At 41.3% G+C, this 16,100-nt stretch overlaps 1 protein-coding gene across 4 annotated transcripts in view; it reads left to right on the plus strand.

Moving 5' to 3' along the window:
* Nucleotides 1-14,970, plus strand: part of LOC147610115 (outer envelope pore protein 16, chloroplastic-like) — an 84,037-nt gene extending 69,067 nt beyond the window's left edge. For all 4 annotated transcript variants that reach the window (XM_086786758.1, XM_086786756.1, XM_086786760.1 and 1 more), the window contains 2 exons: nucleotides 14,193-14,260; nucleotides 14,543-14,970. In XM_086786758.1, coding sequence (XP_086642884.1) covers nucleotides 14,193-14,260; nucleotides 14,543-14,570 — 96 coding nt within the window. In that variant the 3' untranslated portion in view covers nucleotides 14,571-14,970. The remainder of the gene's footprint in view (nucleotides 1-14,192; nucleotides 14,261-14,542) is intronic.
* Nucleotides 14,971-16,100: the final 1,130 nt, after the last annotated feature.

A 16,100-nucleotide genomic window follows, 5' to 3' on the forward strand; every position in this document is an offset into this window, starting at 1 on the left:
ACATGATGTCTGCTGAGTCGGCAATGGCTGCTTCTTTTCGTGGGAATAGATCTGGGCCTAAATCGGGCGGAGTCCTTCTCCCTCCTACCCAACAAGTTAATCTCACGTTAGGGGTGCTTGGCTAGGGGATGCCTTCATACTAAGTGAAGGAAGCCTTTAAATAGGAGGCATAGTTATTAAATGAACTATAGGAAAGCACTTCTAATAAAAGCAGGGCCAAGTTAAGGACTTCGGCTCTATATAAGTGAACCCAAGGCATTGTTCTAGTAGGACATGATAGTGTAGACGAAAATTGCGCCCGCCATTGTCTCCCCATCCACAAATGTATCTGGAACGCCGTCGACGATAAGGCTTCATGCATGTGCTTGAGAAAAAAGTGTCTATTGATGTGTCTACTAGATGCAGAGTCCATGTGTATATTGCAGATGTCGTGCATGGGCATTGGGCAAAAGATGGGCCCGTGTAGAAGCTCCTTCCGGTGAAAACTCCAACACACCACTTTATTTGACACTTACTTATCTACTTTCTTCAACTCTTACACATGGTTTGAGATAGGAAATTGAGTGTTGATGTGTAGCGAGCCCGATAAGGCGGGTCTGAATGAGGTTGGGTTGTCCATGAGAATGGAAGAATTTAGGACACCAAGTATGGCATGTACGTTGGTAAATTGCAAGCGATGCGGAACATGGCCGAATGGATCCAAGCATTGCTTGAGCCGTTTTTTGCAGAGTTGTTGACTACTTGGCCCACTTGCTTGAACTAGGTTAAGGACTTGTCATATGTTCCACATGTACTATAAACTACGATAGATTTTAGGGAATTGCAACTTAGAAATAAGTTGATCCCTAAGTAGAAAATTAAGTGGAAAGATAGGACGGAGAAGGACTCAACTTAGGAGACAGTTGCTAGTATACAACATAGGTTCCCCAGTTTTCTTTCTTAGATAGATTTTGTTTCCAAGAGTGGAAACGTGTGAGGAGGGAAAGTATGTTATGTAAATTGAGCTAATCCTTGGGTTAGCAAGCCTAATCTAGGTAGATTAGGGGAGCGTGGGATTAGGAAATAGCATGCTACTGGCTATCTATAGCAAGTTAGCTATTTATAGCTTCAATTATCACTATATAAGTGATGCCTTGGGTATTTATTTGGTAGTCAGTTGTGCGGTGCACTTCTAATGGGTCTCTAACTGGACCAACGTTTCTGTCACAAACGGGGTGTTAAATCCCAATAGGATCACCTCGTAGAATGCTACTGGTACAAGACTCGAAACCTGCAAACAAACCAAACAAACGTGAAGGGGGTGTAGGCCTGACTCACCTCCCAACCTTGACAGCCGTTGACAAGGCCACAAGTCTTGGCTGTCCCCACCGAGCCACGAGCTGAGCTAACTAGATGGACGTACCAACCAATCTCTACCTCGTGACGTCCCATACCGCCATGAAGCTACCCTCGCGGGCCTCGAGACTGCTGTCAGCCTCGGCTGCATAAAGCAGGTGCACGTCTGACTAGATCCACGCTCCTGACCATAGAGCTCTCACAAAGACACGTGAGACTCTATGAACTAATGACTAACCTTGGCCACCCTTTTATAGGCTCTTGGTCGGTCATCGGGCATTCACACTTGGATGCCCGCCCGTCCATACTAGGGTGCTCGCCCGTTAGTCTATCCTTAACTCAGCTCGCCAATCAGCCTGCCTAGCTCCAAGCTTCCCCAAACCTCGAAGCTAGTCTTGTGTACGTGTAGCACACGGTAAATACACACTGTGCACATGACATACTCCCCTTCCTCTAAGAGCTCACTCTTGAGCACACTAAAAAGCTAGGGTAATCTCTCTGAAGAGTAGTCAATGTCTCCCATGTAGCGTCCTCCTCAACACGACCCTTCCACTTGATCTTGTATTCCGTGATAAGCGTATTATGCAATCTTCTTTCACGAAATCCAAGAATCTTTTTAGGTTCGTGTGGATCAAATGTCATGTCCTCGACATCTATGATTTCTTGAGGAGTAACTAACTGGTTTATTCCACCCAGTACTTTCTTAAGTCTATTGATATGAAATACAGGATGAACTTTCACATAAGAAAGGCAATCCAATTCATATGTGACTGAACTAATCCAAAATTTGATTCACTCCTTCAGTCTGGCCATCAGATTGAGGATGATCTGAGGAACTCAAATTCAAAGTTGTTTCCAACTTCTCAAAAACAAGTCTCCAAAAGTCACTTGTAAACTTAGAGTCCCTATCATTGACTATGTCTTGCAGTAACCCGTACAGTCTAAAGAATTGCTCGATAAACTGCTGTGCTAATTGCGTAGCTGTAATGGTCTTCCGTGTCGGTAAAAATCTAGCCATTTTTGTCAAGCGATCTACCACAACCCAGATAGAATCGTGGCCTTGACTTGTTCTTGGCAATCCGGTAATAAAATCCATGGAAATACTTTCCCATTTATTACCTAGGATTTGCAAAGGATGCAACAACCCAGCCTGTCTAAAGCGTTCAGCTTTATTTGCTTGACAAACTTGACACTTGAGAACGTAATCTTCTACATACCCTTTCATCTTTGGCCAATAAAAAGTGTGTTGCACTAATGATAATATCCTGTGTACCCCAGGGTGTCCAGCAGAAGGGGCGTCGTGACACTCCTTAAGAATCTTGGACCTAATGTTCGGAATATGTGGTACACAAATTTTGTCATTACGGAATAGTAAACCATTCCGAATCATCCACTGGCCTCCTGCAGCCTGAGTGGTAGGCTGCTTAGTCATTGAGTCTTGGTCAATCAATGAGCTCTCGTCCTGGATCTTCTGCCAAAATGGACCAAAATAACTGTCTGTCTTGCAAAGCCCTCTCAATGACTGAAATAAGTTAGTAGAAATCTTGGTGAACGACAAAGTATTTACCTCTTCAATTCGACTAAGCGCATCTCGACACTATTCATGGACCCTTTTCTATAACGAATCTCAAAATCAAAATCTTGCGTTAATTCAACCCATCGAGCTTTCCTTCCTCTCAAATCATCGGCATCACACACATACTTGATTGACTAAAGATTTTCGAAGAAAAACAACAAAACCGAGAAAAGAACGAAGTTGTTTTACTGTCTGCGGTATAGGCCAGGCCAGAACCTTCTGAACTCGGTCATAGTCAATGCTCGATCCATCTCTAGTGATCTTGTGTCCCAAGTAAATGATGTCTGTCTCATGAAAAACTCACATTTACTTAATTTAGCATACAGTCGATTCTGTCTTAAAATAGTTAAGACAATCGTGAGGTGTCTAACGTGATCCTCAAGAGTACGACTATATATCAAAAAAACCTCCAGGAACACAACCATAAATTTTTTCAAATGTTCACGAAAAAGATTGTTCATCATTTATTGGAAAGTGACTGGAGCATTGGTTAACCCAAAAGGTAATACAAGAAACTGGTAATGGCCATACCTAGTCTGAAAGGCGGTTCTTTCGACATGCCTTTCATGAATACGTATCTGGTGATAGCCAGTACGCAAATCTATCTTTGTGAAATACTTCGCTCTGGCTAACCGGTCAATCAGGTCATCTGATCTAGGGAGAGGATAACGGTTCTTAGTTGTCAACTTGTTCAATCTCTTGTAATCTATACACATTCTCCAGGTGTTGTCCTTCTTTCTCCTAAGCAACACAGGTGCACCCAAGGTGATTTTCTTGCCCATCCTAAAATAATCTTCGAGTTGTTTGGCCAACTCATCTTTCTCAGTGTGGCTCATCCTGTAAGGTGGAATACTAACAGGGTGAGCACCAGGGCCCAGGTCAATACGATAATCTACTGCCCTTTCAGGTCGTAATTCCGATGGTAGTTCCTTAGGAAATACATCTTGAAACGAATTAAGTGTCTTCTTTAATTCTTTGCTTTCAAACACACTTAATTCATTGACATCCATAGAAGGTATGAGAAATGAAGAAAGTGGAATCAAGACACAATGGAAAGCAGTATACAAGGAAGAATCCATTATATTTCCAAAATCAACTGTATGTACAAGAGGTCCTTGAAAGGGATGTATACAATTATCTACGATACTATATTGGGTGTTCCTATGTTCAAAAGAAAAAATATGACTAGACCAATCTATCTGGACTTGAAGAGTCTTAAACCACTTAATCCCTAATAACAAGTCTACATGCTGTAGATGCATAATATAGCATTCCAGAGTATATTCCTAGTCTTGAATCTGGATCCATAGCTCTCCACCTTTGGATCCCATACTTGCCGACCCGCAAGTAGGTGTACCTCATAGTGTACCTCATAGGTATAATGGCTAGGTGTTGTGTCAAGACCCAATTTCTGTATAATTTCTAATTAACAAAATTATGTGAGCTGCCAGGGTCTAGAAGAATGTGGATTCTATGGCCATTCACTTCTTCATAAACTTGGAGAAGTTCATGCACCCCAAAAACCTTGAACAAACAATCAGAACATGAACTAGGGCGAGAAAGTACAATAACTGACGTACCTGTCAAAGACAATTGGTTAGCTGCCTTTGACTTGGGTCCTACGTTGGTCTTTGCACTCTTTTGCTTTGGGTACTCGTTACGCATATGCCCTTTTTCTTCGCAGATAAAGCAACGTCCCTCTTTCTTGAGCTTCAAAGCCTTAAGGAGACGTTTTTTCTTTACCGGGGTTGAAGTTGAATTCTTCGAAGGTTGGTTCGAAGACTTTCCTTGTGTCGTGCTAGCCATCGGTGCAGAGAAATTCCTTTTGTGCTTGTTCCCGTGCTTGGTAACGGATTTAGACTTGGAAGAGACCATTGTATCATCATAGATACGAGCGGAATGAATGGCCTTGTCCAAAGTTTTGGATTTGTTGTTTTTAACCTGTAAACGGTATGAGTTGGGTAAACTGGCTACGAAGAAACCCGAAAGAGTGGTGGAATCCATCTTCGTAGCTTTCATCTGCAAGTCTCTAAATTTTTGGAGGTAGACCTCATAAGTGAGGTTCTACGAGGTCATGGTCAAAGTAGCAAACCTGGCAACAACATCACAGTCATCCTCTTTCTTAAGGAATTCTTTCTTGAAGACGTCTTCGAACTGGGCCAGGTTGTTGGTTTAGGGTTGAGTTCTTTCCACCAAAGCAAAGCTTTGCCTAAGAGGAAACTTACTGCTAATTGGATTTTTTTGCCATCGTCATATGGATGAAACTGAAAATGGACTTGTCACTTATGTAGCCAAGTGTCCACTACGTCTTTGGTATGCTGCTTTTGCTTGCCCCCAAACTGTTCTGGAGTAATATTGGGGCCTAAAGTAGTTGCCAAAGTATCCATACCCGAAAGAGTAGATAGAGTAGTGGTCAACAAAGAGATGGAGTTATGTAAATGCGCGGCGATTTGTGCTTGACATTCCGAGGAAGAAGCTTCAAGAGCAATTTTAAACTCTCGGAAATCTGATTTTGACACATAATCGTCGAAAAGATCGCCATTGGTGGCTTCCGTAGCCGGCAAGTCGTCACATTCCGAAATGGGCTCCAACTCGGATTCTTGGGTCAAGAACATCTTGAAGAGGGTAAGATGAGAGAAAGATTTATCTTGCACAAGGAAGAGTGCTAGAGAGCTTGAGAGCTTGAAGATGTGTGGCAAGAAGCCCGCTTAAGGGGAATATATAGGCTTCCCCAAAAGCTAACTTAGCTTTTGCTTTTGTGTGTTTTTTTTGGTTATATATATATATATATATATATATATATATATATATATATATATATATATATATTGTTTTCTTAAAAAAAAATCACTTATAAAGCAAAGCATGGGTTTTTTAAACCCTTTCTAAGGTTAAGCAAAAAAACAAAAGCAAAGAAAAGCAAAGCGTGACGTGGGTTTTTTTTTTAAAATAAACGAAAACAAAAAAAAACTCCACCCGGTGCTGGCGTTTGCTTTTCGCTTTTTTTTTCCTCAGCCTCTCGCTTGTAATTAGCGCCCGCCTGCTTGCGTGGACCACTTGCACACATGGTTAGCCGCTTGCACTCGGTTGGTCCCTACGCGTGTACCTCGCCATAACCGCCTGTGCGTGTACTTGGCTGCCTGCACATCCACATGGGCGCCTGTGCCAGCCTGCGCCTGGCTGCACATACAGCCCGTATGCAAGTCCCGCCTGCCCACGTACACCATCCTATCCGCCTGCGTGTACTGTCGCTTGCGACTGGTGAGGTGACCTTGCGGCTGGCGTCCTCATACATGTAAGTTGCGCAATCTTCAAGCGATACACAGACATGAACAGCCTTTGCTTCTTCTCTCTCTCTCTCTCTCTCTCTCTCTCTCTCTCTCTCTCTCTCTTAATAGTCGGCTGGCTTTTTCTTCTTCCTCTAACTGTTCATACAGTTTCAAGCACATCGAGCCCTTCTTCTTTGCAAAGCAAACAGCCCATACAAGACCACACCTTCATCACGGGTTTCTACGATGCAAAAGCAACATGTTGAACTTGAAAAAACAGCAGTATACACAGAAAAACAGCAATCTTCATGAACGCATATCTTTTCTTAGACCTCATCTTCTCTACCTACCGACTTGCTCGTTCACGAGGCTTGCTTTGATACCACTGTCAAATCCCCAGAGGATCACCTCGTAGAACGAAACAAACGTGAAGGGGGTGCAGGCGTGACTCACCTCCTGAACCTCGAAGCTAGTCTTGTGTGTGTGTAGCACACAGTAGATACACATTGGACCAGCTTCAAGGTTTTGGGAAGCTTGGAGCTAGGCAGGCTGATTGGCGAGCTGAGTTAGGGATAGACTAACGGGTGGGCACCCTAGTATGGACGAGCGGGCGCCCAAGTGTGGACACCCGGTGACCGGCCAAGAGCCTATAAAAGGGTGGCCAAGGTTAGTCATTAGTTCTTAGAGTCTCGTGTGTTTTTGTGAGAGCTCTATGGTCAGGAGCCTGGGTCTAGTGAAGACGTGCACCTGCTTTATGCAGCCGAGGCTGGCAGCAGTCTCGAGGTTCGCGAGGGTAGCTTCGTGGCGGTATGGGACGTCACGAGGTAGAGATTGGTCGGTACATCCATCTAGTTAGCTCAGCTCGTGGCTCAGTGGGGACAGCCAAGACTTGTGGGCTTGCCCACGGCTGTCAAGGTTGGGAGGTGAGTTAGGCCTTCACCCCTTCACGTTTGTTTGGTTTGTTTGCAGGTTTCGAGTCTTGTACCAGGAGTGTTCTATGAGGTGATCGTATGGGGATTTGACAGTGGTATCAGACCAAGCCTCGAGAACGAGCAAGTCAGTAGGTGGAGAAGATGAGGTCTAAGAAAAGGTATCAGTTCGAGAAGATTGCTGTTTTTATGTGTATACTGCTGTTTTTTCAAGTTCAGCATGTTGCTTTTGCATTGTAGGAACCCTTGATGTAGGTTTGGTCTAGTATGGGTTGTTTGCTTTGCAAAGAAGAAGCCTGGATGTGTTTTTTGCAAAGAAGAAGCCTGGATGTGTTTTTTTTTCAACTATGTAAACAGTTTGAGAGAGAAAAGAGGAAAAAGCCAGTTGGCTGTTCGTAAAAGAGAGAGAGAGAGAGAGAGAGAGAGAGAGAGAAGTGACGTCTGGGTGTTGTGCGCAGCCTTATGTGCGAAGAGAAAGCCATGATACCACAGTCAAATCCCCATAGGATCACCTCGTAGAACGCTCTGGTACAAGACTCGAAACTTGCAAACAAACCAAACAAACGTGAACTGACAGCCGTGGGCAAGCCCACAAGTCTTGGCTATCCCCACCGAGTCACGAGCTGAGCTAACTAGATGGACGTATCGACCAATCTCTACCGCGTGATGTCCCATACTGCCACAACTGCTGCCGGCCTCCGCTGCATAAAGCAGGTGCACGTTTGCACTATATCCAGGCTCCTGACCATAGAGCTCTCACAAAGACACGCGAGACTCTATGAACTAATGACTAACCTTGGCCACCCTTTTATAGGCTCTTGGCCATTCTTCGGGTGTCTACACTTGGGCGCCCGTCCGTCCATACTAGGGTGTCCGTGCTCGTTAGTCTATCCATATCTCAGCTCGCCAATCAGCTTACCTAGCTCCAAGCTTTCCCAAACCTCGAAGCTAGTCTTGTGTGCGTGTAGCACATGGTAGATACACACTGTGCACATGATACGGGGTGGGGACCAGGAGCAACAATACAATAGAATAGACCAACACTTCAAATACCAAACAGAGCATGATAACATAGCGAAAGAACAATATAAAATACAAACACACCGCACTAAGCCGGAATGGCCGTCCCCCCCTTAGAAACTTTATTCACATAGAAGCTTTTACAAGATACCAAGATGCGGGTGCAATCATCACTGGATTTTCCACAAAGCATCAGCACAATTCTTGCCTAGATAAACTATCCAATACCAAGATACAAACATCTCCAAAAGCTGTCCAAAACTGTTCCATGTTTCACCCATAGTTGTTACGAGACGTGGTTCGAGGTGTACGAGGGGTTCGAGGCGTCGAGGCGTACGACTGCCTGATGAAGGCGTCCACATTTTTTTTTCTTTGTTGGTTTGAGTCTTTAGACGAGGGCTTTAAGGGCCCAAGGCAGCCCCTCTCACACACACTCTCTTTCTCTCCCTCATTCTCTCCCTCCCTCCCTAAAGCCTTTCTCAAGACCCAAAGTTCAAAGTTCAAACTTCAAACACACTAGGATGATGATGTTTCTTATACCCACTTTTGGAGCTCTCTCAATACTCTACCGGTTCATTTCATTTTACTTTGTATCCTTGAATCTTAATGATGTATCCAGATGATGATGATGATGGACTATTTTGGTCTCATAGGTCATTTTGGCCTTTTGCGGACGTTTAATACAGCTTTCTTTCTTTCACACACACTCTCTCTCTCCCTCTCATACACACCCTCTCTCTCCCTCCCTCAAGGCTCATACATACACACTCTAGTCTCTCTCTCTCTCTCTCTCTCTCTCTCTCTCTCTCTCATACACACCCTCTCTCTCCCTCCCTCAAGGCTCCCAGAGAACGATAATACATTCTTCTTCTTCTTCTCTCAACTTTCACTATATATATTATATCTATCTATCACTATATATATATAGATATATATATTTTAGAGACGTTACATACCTCTAACGTCTCATATATATATACATGTATATATATATACATACATGCCTCTAACGTCTCTAAAAAATACGAGTCTTTTGAGGCGCTTACCATACCCGCCTCGTACCAAACGCCTCTGATGCCTCTTTTGTGTCCTCTCACCAAATTGGTGCAGCTCTTACAGAAAGAGTCCAAATGTCTTTAAAATTTGTAAGAAGCTTGAAGACTATCACAACATAACTCCATAGTGGGCTCTTTTGAACTAGTCAATTGGCTGCAAAATTCAGAATGCAATATCCCAAGCTTCCCTTATCGGATGGAACTAAAATTTGAAAAGTTAGTAGCTCTAACTTGGTAGAAGAATTTGCTAAATGGATTTTGGCTTATATTAAGTAGGCTCATAAAAATCAAATAACGTGTGATTTTAGATAAAGAAAAAGTATCATCCCAAATGTGTTGAGAACATAGTTGCAATGAAACGCGTTTCATTCAGTTTGAATGAAACGAAACGTTTCATAAAGGTTTCATACGAATGAAACGCGTTTCATTCGTGTCCAGCTGGGAACTGTACAATTTAAGCGTTTTTTACCCAGATTCTTTAGTTTTCAGTTGAAAACATGTTTTAATGTGTAAATGATGCATGTTTAATATTGTTTTGCAAGGAAGGCAACATATTTTTCACATATTATAAACTTACATACACATTTTGGGCCCTGTAACCCCCCGTTTTGTATGAAACGTTTGGGATTTGAAAGGAATGTTTATGAAACGCGTTTCATGAAATGCCTGGCAACTATGGTTGAGAATTCGATGAGGATTGTTGTAAAGGAGCATGATAAATAAGACCAAGATTTTCACAAAATTTCGTGGCTAATAAAGCTCTCTTAACAAAAATAATGAAAGACTCGTATCTTTGGAAGATATTTTTGACTCAAACAATCCGAATCAGGTAGTATGTTGAAATGAAATGCAAATTTTTCCACTCCCCAAGATCTAACTAAGAAATCTCTACACAACCTAGAGTCTGTAAATAAGATAATTTTTCTCAAAAATCCTAACGTAATAGAAATCTCTTAGAAATAGAGAAAGCTACGCTAACTCAAATATAGCAAATTAATTTTCTAATGCTAAAACTCACAAAAGCTTCAAAGTAAATAGAAAATTTATATTTAGATAGATTTCGCTAAGCAAGATTAAAAAGAGAAATCAAGAAGCTTCATCATCCCTTCCTATAGTGACAAAATAGGAGGGTGGCTAAATCAATAGAATCCACAGTGAGACTTATGTCAACCTAGAACTTGCTTTGATACAAATTGAAAAAGAGAGACAATATAGAAGTGTGGATCACACTGAAGTAATGTATTGAATGCGTTGGGATCAAGGTATTGCTTGTGTGTAACCACCTCCCAGAGAGTGGTAGTGTGTAAGTGTCCTGTCTATGTGTGAACCACCACTTAGAGATGTATCAAATAATATCTAGATATTTGTGTGTGCTTGACATAAGAAGTGCTGTCATTGGGACAAGCTTTGTAACTTGTAAAGGTGCATGTACTTCATTGAAAAAATCAATCAATAGTCACATCATTGAGTTGTGTACTTCTCTCTCTCTCTCTCTCTCTCTCTCTCTCTCTCTCTCTCTCTCTCTCCAAGAGCTTTGTTCTCTCTAACCTTCTCTCCTTCAATATTTGTTGTTTACACTCTATAGTCATGTATTTCTTCGACTCTTCATAGCTGTAGCTCTACCATGAAATTCAACATGGTATGAGAGATTTAGGTTGATACTGCCTTGTAAATGTCTGTACACTCGCAAGCAATCCGTAAATCTGTATTGAGTAGATCCGTACATGTACATGTTGTAGAATAGTCATACTAAGTGTAGCAGCTCCCGCACTTCAGCCCGACCAAGCGCCTCACTGCCACCTCACTGCTGAAGTTCCGCTGGCCGCCGTGAGCGACCACAAGCTACCGCCATTTTCTTCACTAACCAGCAACTTCTCTGCTTGTTGCTGCCGTTGAGCTGCTTGTTGCAATTACCCAACCTTTTGCACATACACGTTAGCACCTTAATGAACAAAGAAAGAGGAGGGTGAACTTGTGCTTCTTCAAAATATTTGTGAGGTCAAATTGAAGGTTTTTAAATTTTTTGAAAATTCTACTCTAGAGCATTAATCTTAAATCCCCCATCATTTCTCAAAATTGAGGACATATATCAAGCATTAAAGGGTCGCTACAGCTTGCTACATCATCATTTTTGAAAACTCCTATGTTTGGAAACCCTAATTCTAGTATATATATATATATATAGTCCTCTAGCTTCTCTGCAACGATGAGCTCTGACATGTTCATAGACAAGTTTAATCTCCAAGGTTTCCACCGCGGCAAAAGTTTCATTTAATGAAAGAAAACTTTCGAGGTTTGGTGAAGAGCATGACCAATGCAATTTTTTCCTCGGATGTTGATGCAATCAATGAAGAAGATCCGAGAACACAACAGAATCTATTTAGAGCAAAGACGGCATATGCCATCATTGCTCTTGGCTTGGGTGATGATTATTTGCATCACATTTTTGATCTAGAATCACCAGGTGAAGCTTGGAAAAAACTTGATTTGCTCCTCGGTGCTAGTGCTAAAAACTCAAAGCTATCTTCAAAAATCACCTTCTTTGAGTTGCAATTGAAGACATGAGAATCTCTTGCTGCACATGTGAACAAAATGAGGAGTCTCATGACTCAACTAGCTGCAGTTCAGTCTCCAGCAAGTGAAGATGATGTTGTGGCAGTGCTTCTCAAAAGCATACATGAGGAGTGTGACAACTTGGTGACCACCTTGAAGAACATTCTTAATCTTACCTTTGAGGGAATCATTAGTTCTTTACAGGAAGAAGAAAGAAAGAAGCAGCAAAGGTCAACTAAAGTTGTCACAAAACAAGGTTTTGTTGTAAAGTCCAAGGGCTCATACAGAGGACAAGCCAAATGTAAAGCTTGCAGATTATATGGGAAAAGCAATCACTTGGAAAAGGATTGTTTTAGTCTAAATTGTTGTGGTATATGTGGAAAAAGCAATCATCTTGGAAAAGGATTGTTTGAGCCTAAATCCTTGTGGCATATGTGGGAAAAGCAATCATCTTGAAAAAGGATTGTTTTAGCCTAAATCCTTGTGGTATGTGTGGAAAAAATAATCATCTTGAAAAAGATTGCTATTCAAAGAAAAACACTGCTAATATTGTTGAAGAGCCTTCCATACAAGAGGCCAACTATCGTACTGATGATTGGGCTTTTAAGTCCATGGTGTGTGTTGTTTTCTTTTGTGTGACCTGATCTCTTGTATGTCCTTACCCTTGGGACCCCGTATTTGGCTTGTGAAACTAGAGCCATGTGATTTATCCTTGACAAGGAAAACTGGCATGAGAAACCATGAGCCTAGATTTATCGTTGACACAATATGAGGCAGTCCTTGAGGGAGAGTTTGTTCAAGTTGTGATCAAGGTATTGTGTGTCTGAACCGCCTCCTAGAGAGTGGTAGTGTGTGTCTTGTCTGTGTGTGAACCACCTCTTAGAAGGGTATCTAATAATATCTAGGTATTTGTATGTGCTTGACATAAGCAATGATGTCATTGGGGAAACTTTGTAACCTATAAAGGTGCATGTACTTCATTGAAAAAATCACGTCATTGAGTTGTGTACTACTCTCTCTCCAAGATCTTTGTTCTTTCTGTAACCTTTCTCCCTCACTGTTTGTTGTTTACACTCCATAGCCATGTATTCTTCGTGCCTCTATAGCTGCAGCTCTACCATGAAATTCAACAAAATCAAATGAGTACGGACAAGTTCTAAGGATCGATCAAGTTTAATAAGACTCACGAAAAAAAGTGGACTGAATAGTACTGTACAAAGAAATATGATATGCCGGCCTCTAATGATTGTTATTTGCCTAGTATATATATAATGTTTAGCCTAAGTTGCCAACCTAGGTGGTGAGTTGGTACGTGAATATCTCCAATCACACTTTCTATGATTACCAACTGACTAAGATGGCCATTAATCATGCAGTTGATTAGATCCACATTACCACATTTCTATTGGAATCATCCTTCATTAAGGAGAGTCTAGGCCATGCAAGAAAGGCGTTTCTATAAGAACGGTAATTTTGTACAATTTGCATAACATGTGGATGCAATCAACAATGTGCACATTCGATTTTTATCTGCAGGAAGCGGATCGATCAAGTTTAATAAGACTCACTAAAAAAAGTGGACTGAATAGTACTGTACAAAGAAATATGATATGCCGGCCTCTAATGATTGTTATTTGCCTAGTATATATATAATGTTTAGCCTAAGTTGCCACCCTAGGTGGCGAGTTGGTTCATGAATATCTCCAATCACACTTTCTATGATTACCAACTGACTAAGATGGCCATTAATCATGCAGTTGATTAGGTCCACATTACCACATTTCTATTGGAATTATCCTTCATTAAGGAGTCTAGGCCATGCAAGAAAGGCGTTTCTATATGTGGATGCAACCAACAACGTGCACATTCGATTTTCATCCACAGGAAGCTAATCAACATGATATACAACGCTGCAAGGTCAGACATGCAATAGACATCTTCATCAATATTCTTGATAGTCTCAAGGGACTCTATTGTCATTAATAGACCAGGCTATAGACTTTTCCCAATCTATGACCAGCTGTTTTTTTCTTTAGAAAGTGAGCGGTTACTTGTAGATCTAAATTACCCATGGGATGGGATAATGAAACTTTTTATTAAGGTTAGTAGCATTTCATATATTTGTCCTCAGGCCAAATGGCATTGCGTGATGCATCAAATTTGAAGGGTATCATGTAACTTTTATTATTTGTAAAGACGACTTCTTGTGTGGTCAATCTAGGTGTGTTTTAAGATCTGTAAAAAGATTGTCTTAAAGATAAAAATCGTTCAAGTAGTAACGTGAATAAGGGAAAGCATGTTGACTTTTTTATGAATATTGGATTTGATTGGTCCAAGCGTTGTGAGTAGATCCAAACTTTTCTGTTGAAGGAAAAAATTGGTACACTCTGGAAAAGGAGATTTTTAAAAGGGTTGAGGGGTAAACTTAGAAGTTAATATTGTTTATGATTTTCAGGTGTGGTTGCTGGTGTTTATAGTGGAATGCAGTTTGGGATGGAAAGAGTTCGAGGAAAGCGTGATTGGGTATCTCTTTCTTTCTCTCTCCTTTTCTGCCTATCCTTTCTTGCAGCATGGAGTGATAGAAGCTAACTGGTACAGTATTTCAATTAATTTCAACTCTTTGGTAATATGATGGTGTGAATATTTTGGAATTGTTCAAGTACTTTGCTTAGTTTCCAACACTATTTTACAAGGCTTGTACCTAAACAGAACATTACTACTTTACATTTTGTTGATCTGAAAAGGCCAGCTTTTAAGATCCAGACTGTATGGTTTTTAATACGTTTACTGTCATCTGAAAAACAGAAAAATGCTCTACTGGGAGGTGCATTAACGGGAGCCCTTTTCACGTTTGATGAAAAAACTTACAGCAGGGATAAAATGATCGAGGGAGCCATAACTGGAGGGGCAATCGCCACTGCATCTGAACTCCTTAGATACCTCACCTGAGGTTTCCTCTGCAGCTCAAAAGTAAGCAAACATCAACTGCTCTCCTTTGATGTTAGGTATCCATCCAAGTGAGCAGGTCTATGTTGTGCTTTAAGGGCAACTCTGGTATAACTTGTAACAAGTTTTAGTATGCTTTGTCTTACAACTCACTTTTGCTTAAGCCAACCTCAACGATGCACATTCAGAACTCTACCGTTAGTAGCATCTGCATCATGGTATCATGGGTGTCTGCCTTTTGCTTCAGAAGAAATAATATAAATTTGGCATGTTTGTGGCTAGAAGTTGTGAAGCTGATGCATTTGTCTATAGTATGCCCTTTTTGCTCTAGAAGAAATGTTGTAAACCTGGCATGCTTGTGAGGACAAGGTTTGTCTTTGTCTAGTCACCTATTAATAATGCAGGGTTTAGATACCATAGGCGAAGCATGATATGTGTTGTGAATAGTTATTGTCTCGAGCAATAACATGTCCATGTTTTACATGGAAAGGAAATGAGCATTTTGGTTGCCATTCTCAATTCCCCATTTTCTATCATCTTAGTTTGCTTTAGGCAAAACCTCCACTTGTTTGGCTTGACTGCAATATGCACATTTGAGGCTGCATATATGTATGCAGTGCCAAGACTTACAAAGAGATAGTCCAGTGCCTTACAAAATAGACTAGGGGAGGCCACGTTAACCGGAGTGGTTAACATATTTCCTTCCTAAAGGTGACCCATCCTCCCATCCTCGCAAGACACTAGTCAAAGAAGTTGAGATTCCTCTTCTGTCATGGAAAGATCCAAGGGTTTGCGAGATAGCTATCGGCCCATCTGCTTCATGCATGTCTTTAAAAGTGAAGAGGCGATGGCCATGGAAGTAATTAATCTTATCAAAATAAATAAAAATGCTTATGATATTTCAATTGATGACTACAAGTAGGGCCCACATTCAAATCAAAGATTAAGCCTTCACGACGGTCCTAGTGTCTTTGGATATATCAACTTCATCTCTAAGTTTATCCACACATCTGGTACGACACGAATGGTCCAGCTTCAAGCAAACAAACAACTTCTACGTGTACTAATTTAGAATGTGGAGCTTAGTTGTATCCTAAGATCTATCCAAAGTTTCTAGATAATTTTCTTCTGTTATCAACTGCCATTGATGCAAGCAGTAGATATGTAAGTTGTTGATGAAGCACATGTAAAGAAGAGACTTTACTTGAAGGAGTTGAGTGTAGTAGTAGTTGCCTCTTCATTCATTCTAGTATCAGCCGTGCTTTAAATGTTGTGGCTCTGGCTACCTTTTGGGCTATTTTATGGGCTGCCTCGCTACAACCACTAGCATTGTTTCTAATTTATTTATCTCAACCTTGGAAGCCAACAACTCTTCCTCCAGCCTCTTACATTCTTCTTGTGCTTCCTTGAGCTTGGA

Source organism: Cibotium barometz, chromosome 50 (assembly GCF_041138505.1).
Source record: "Cibotium barometz isolate CiBa-2024 chromosome 50, ASM4113850v1, whole genome shotgun sequence".
In the NCBI taxonomy this organism is placed as follows: Eukaryota; Viridiplantae; Streptophyta; class Polypodiopsida; order Cyatheales; family Cibotiaceae; genus Cibotium; species Cibotium barometz.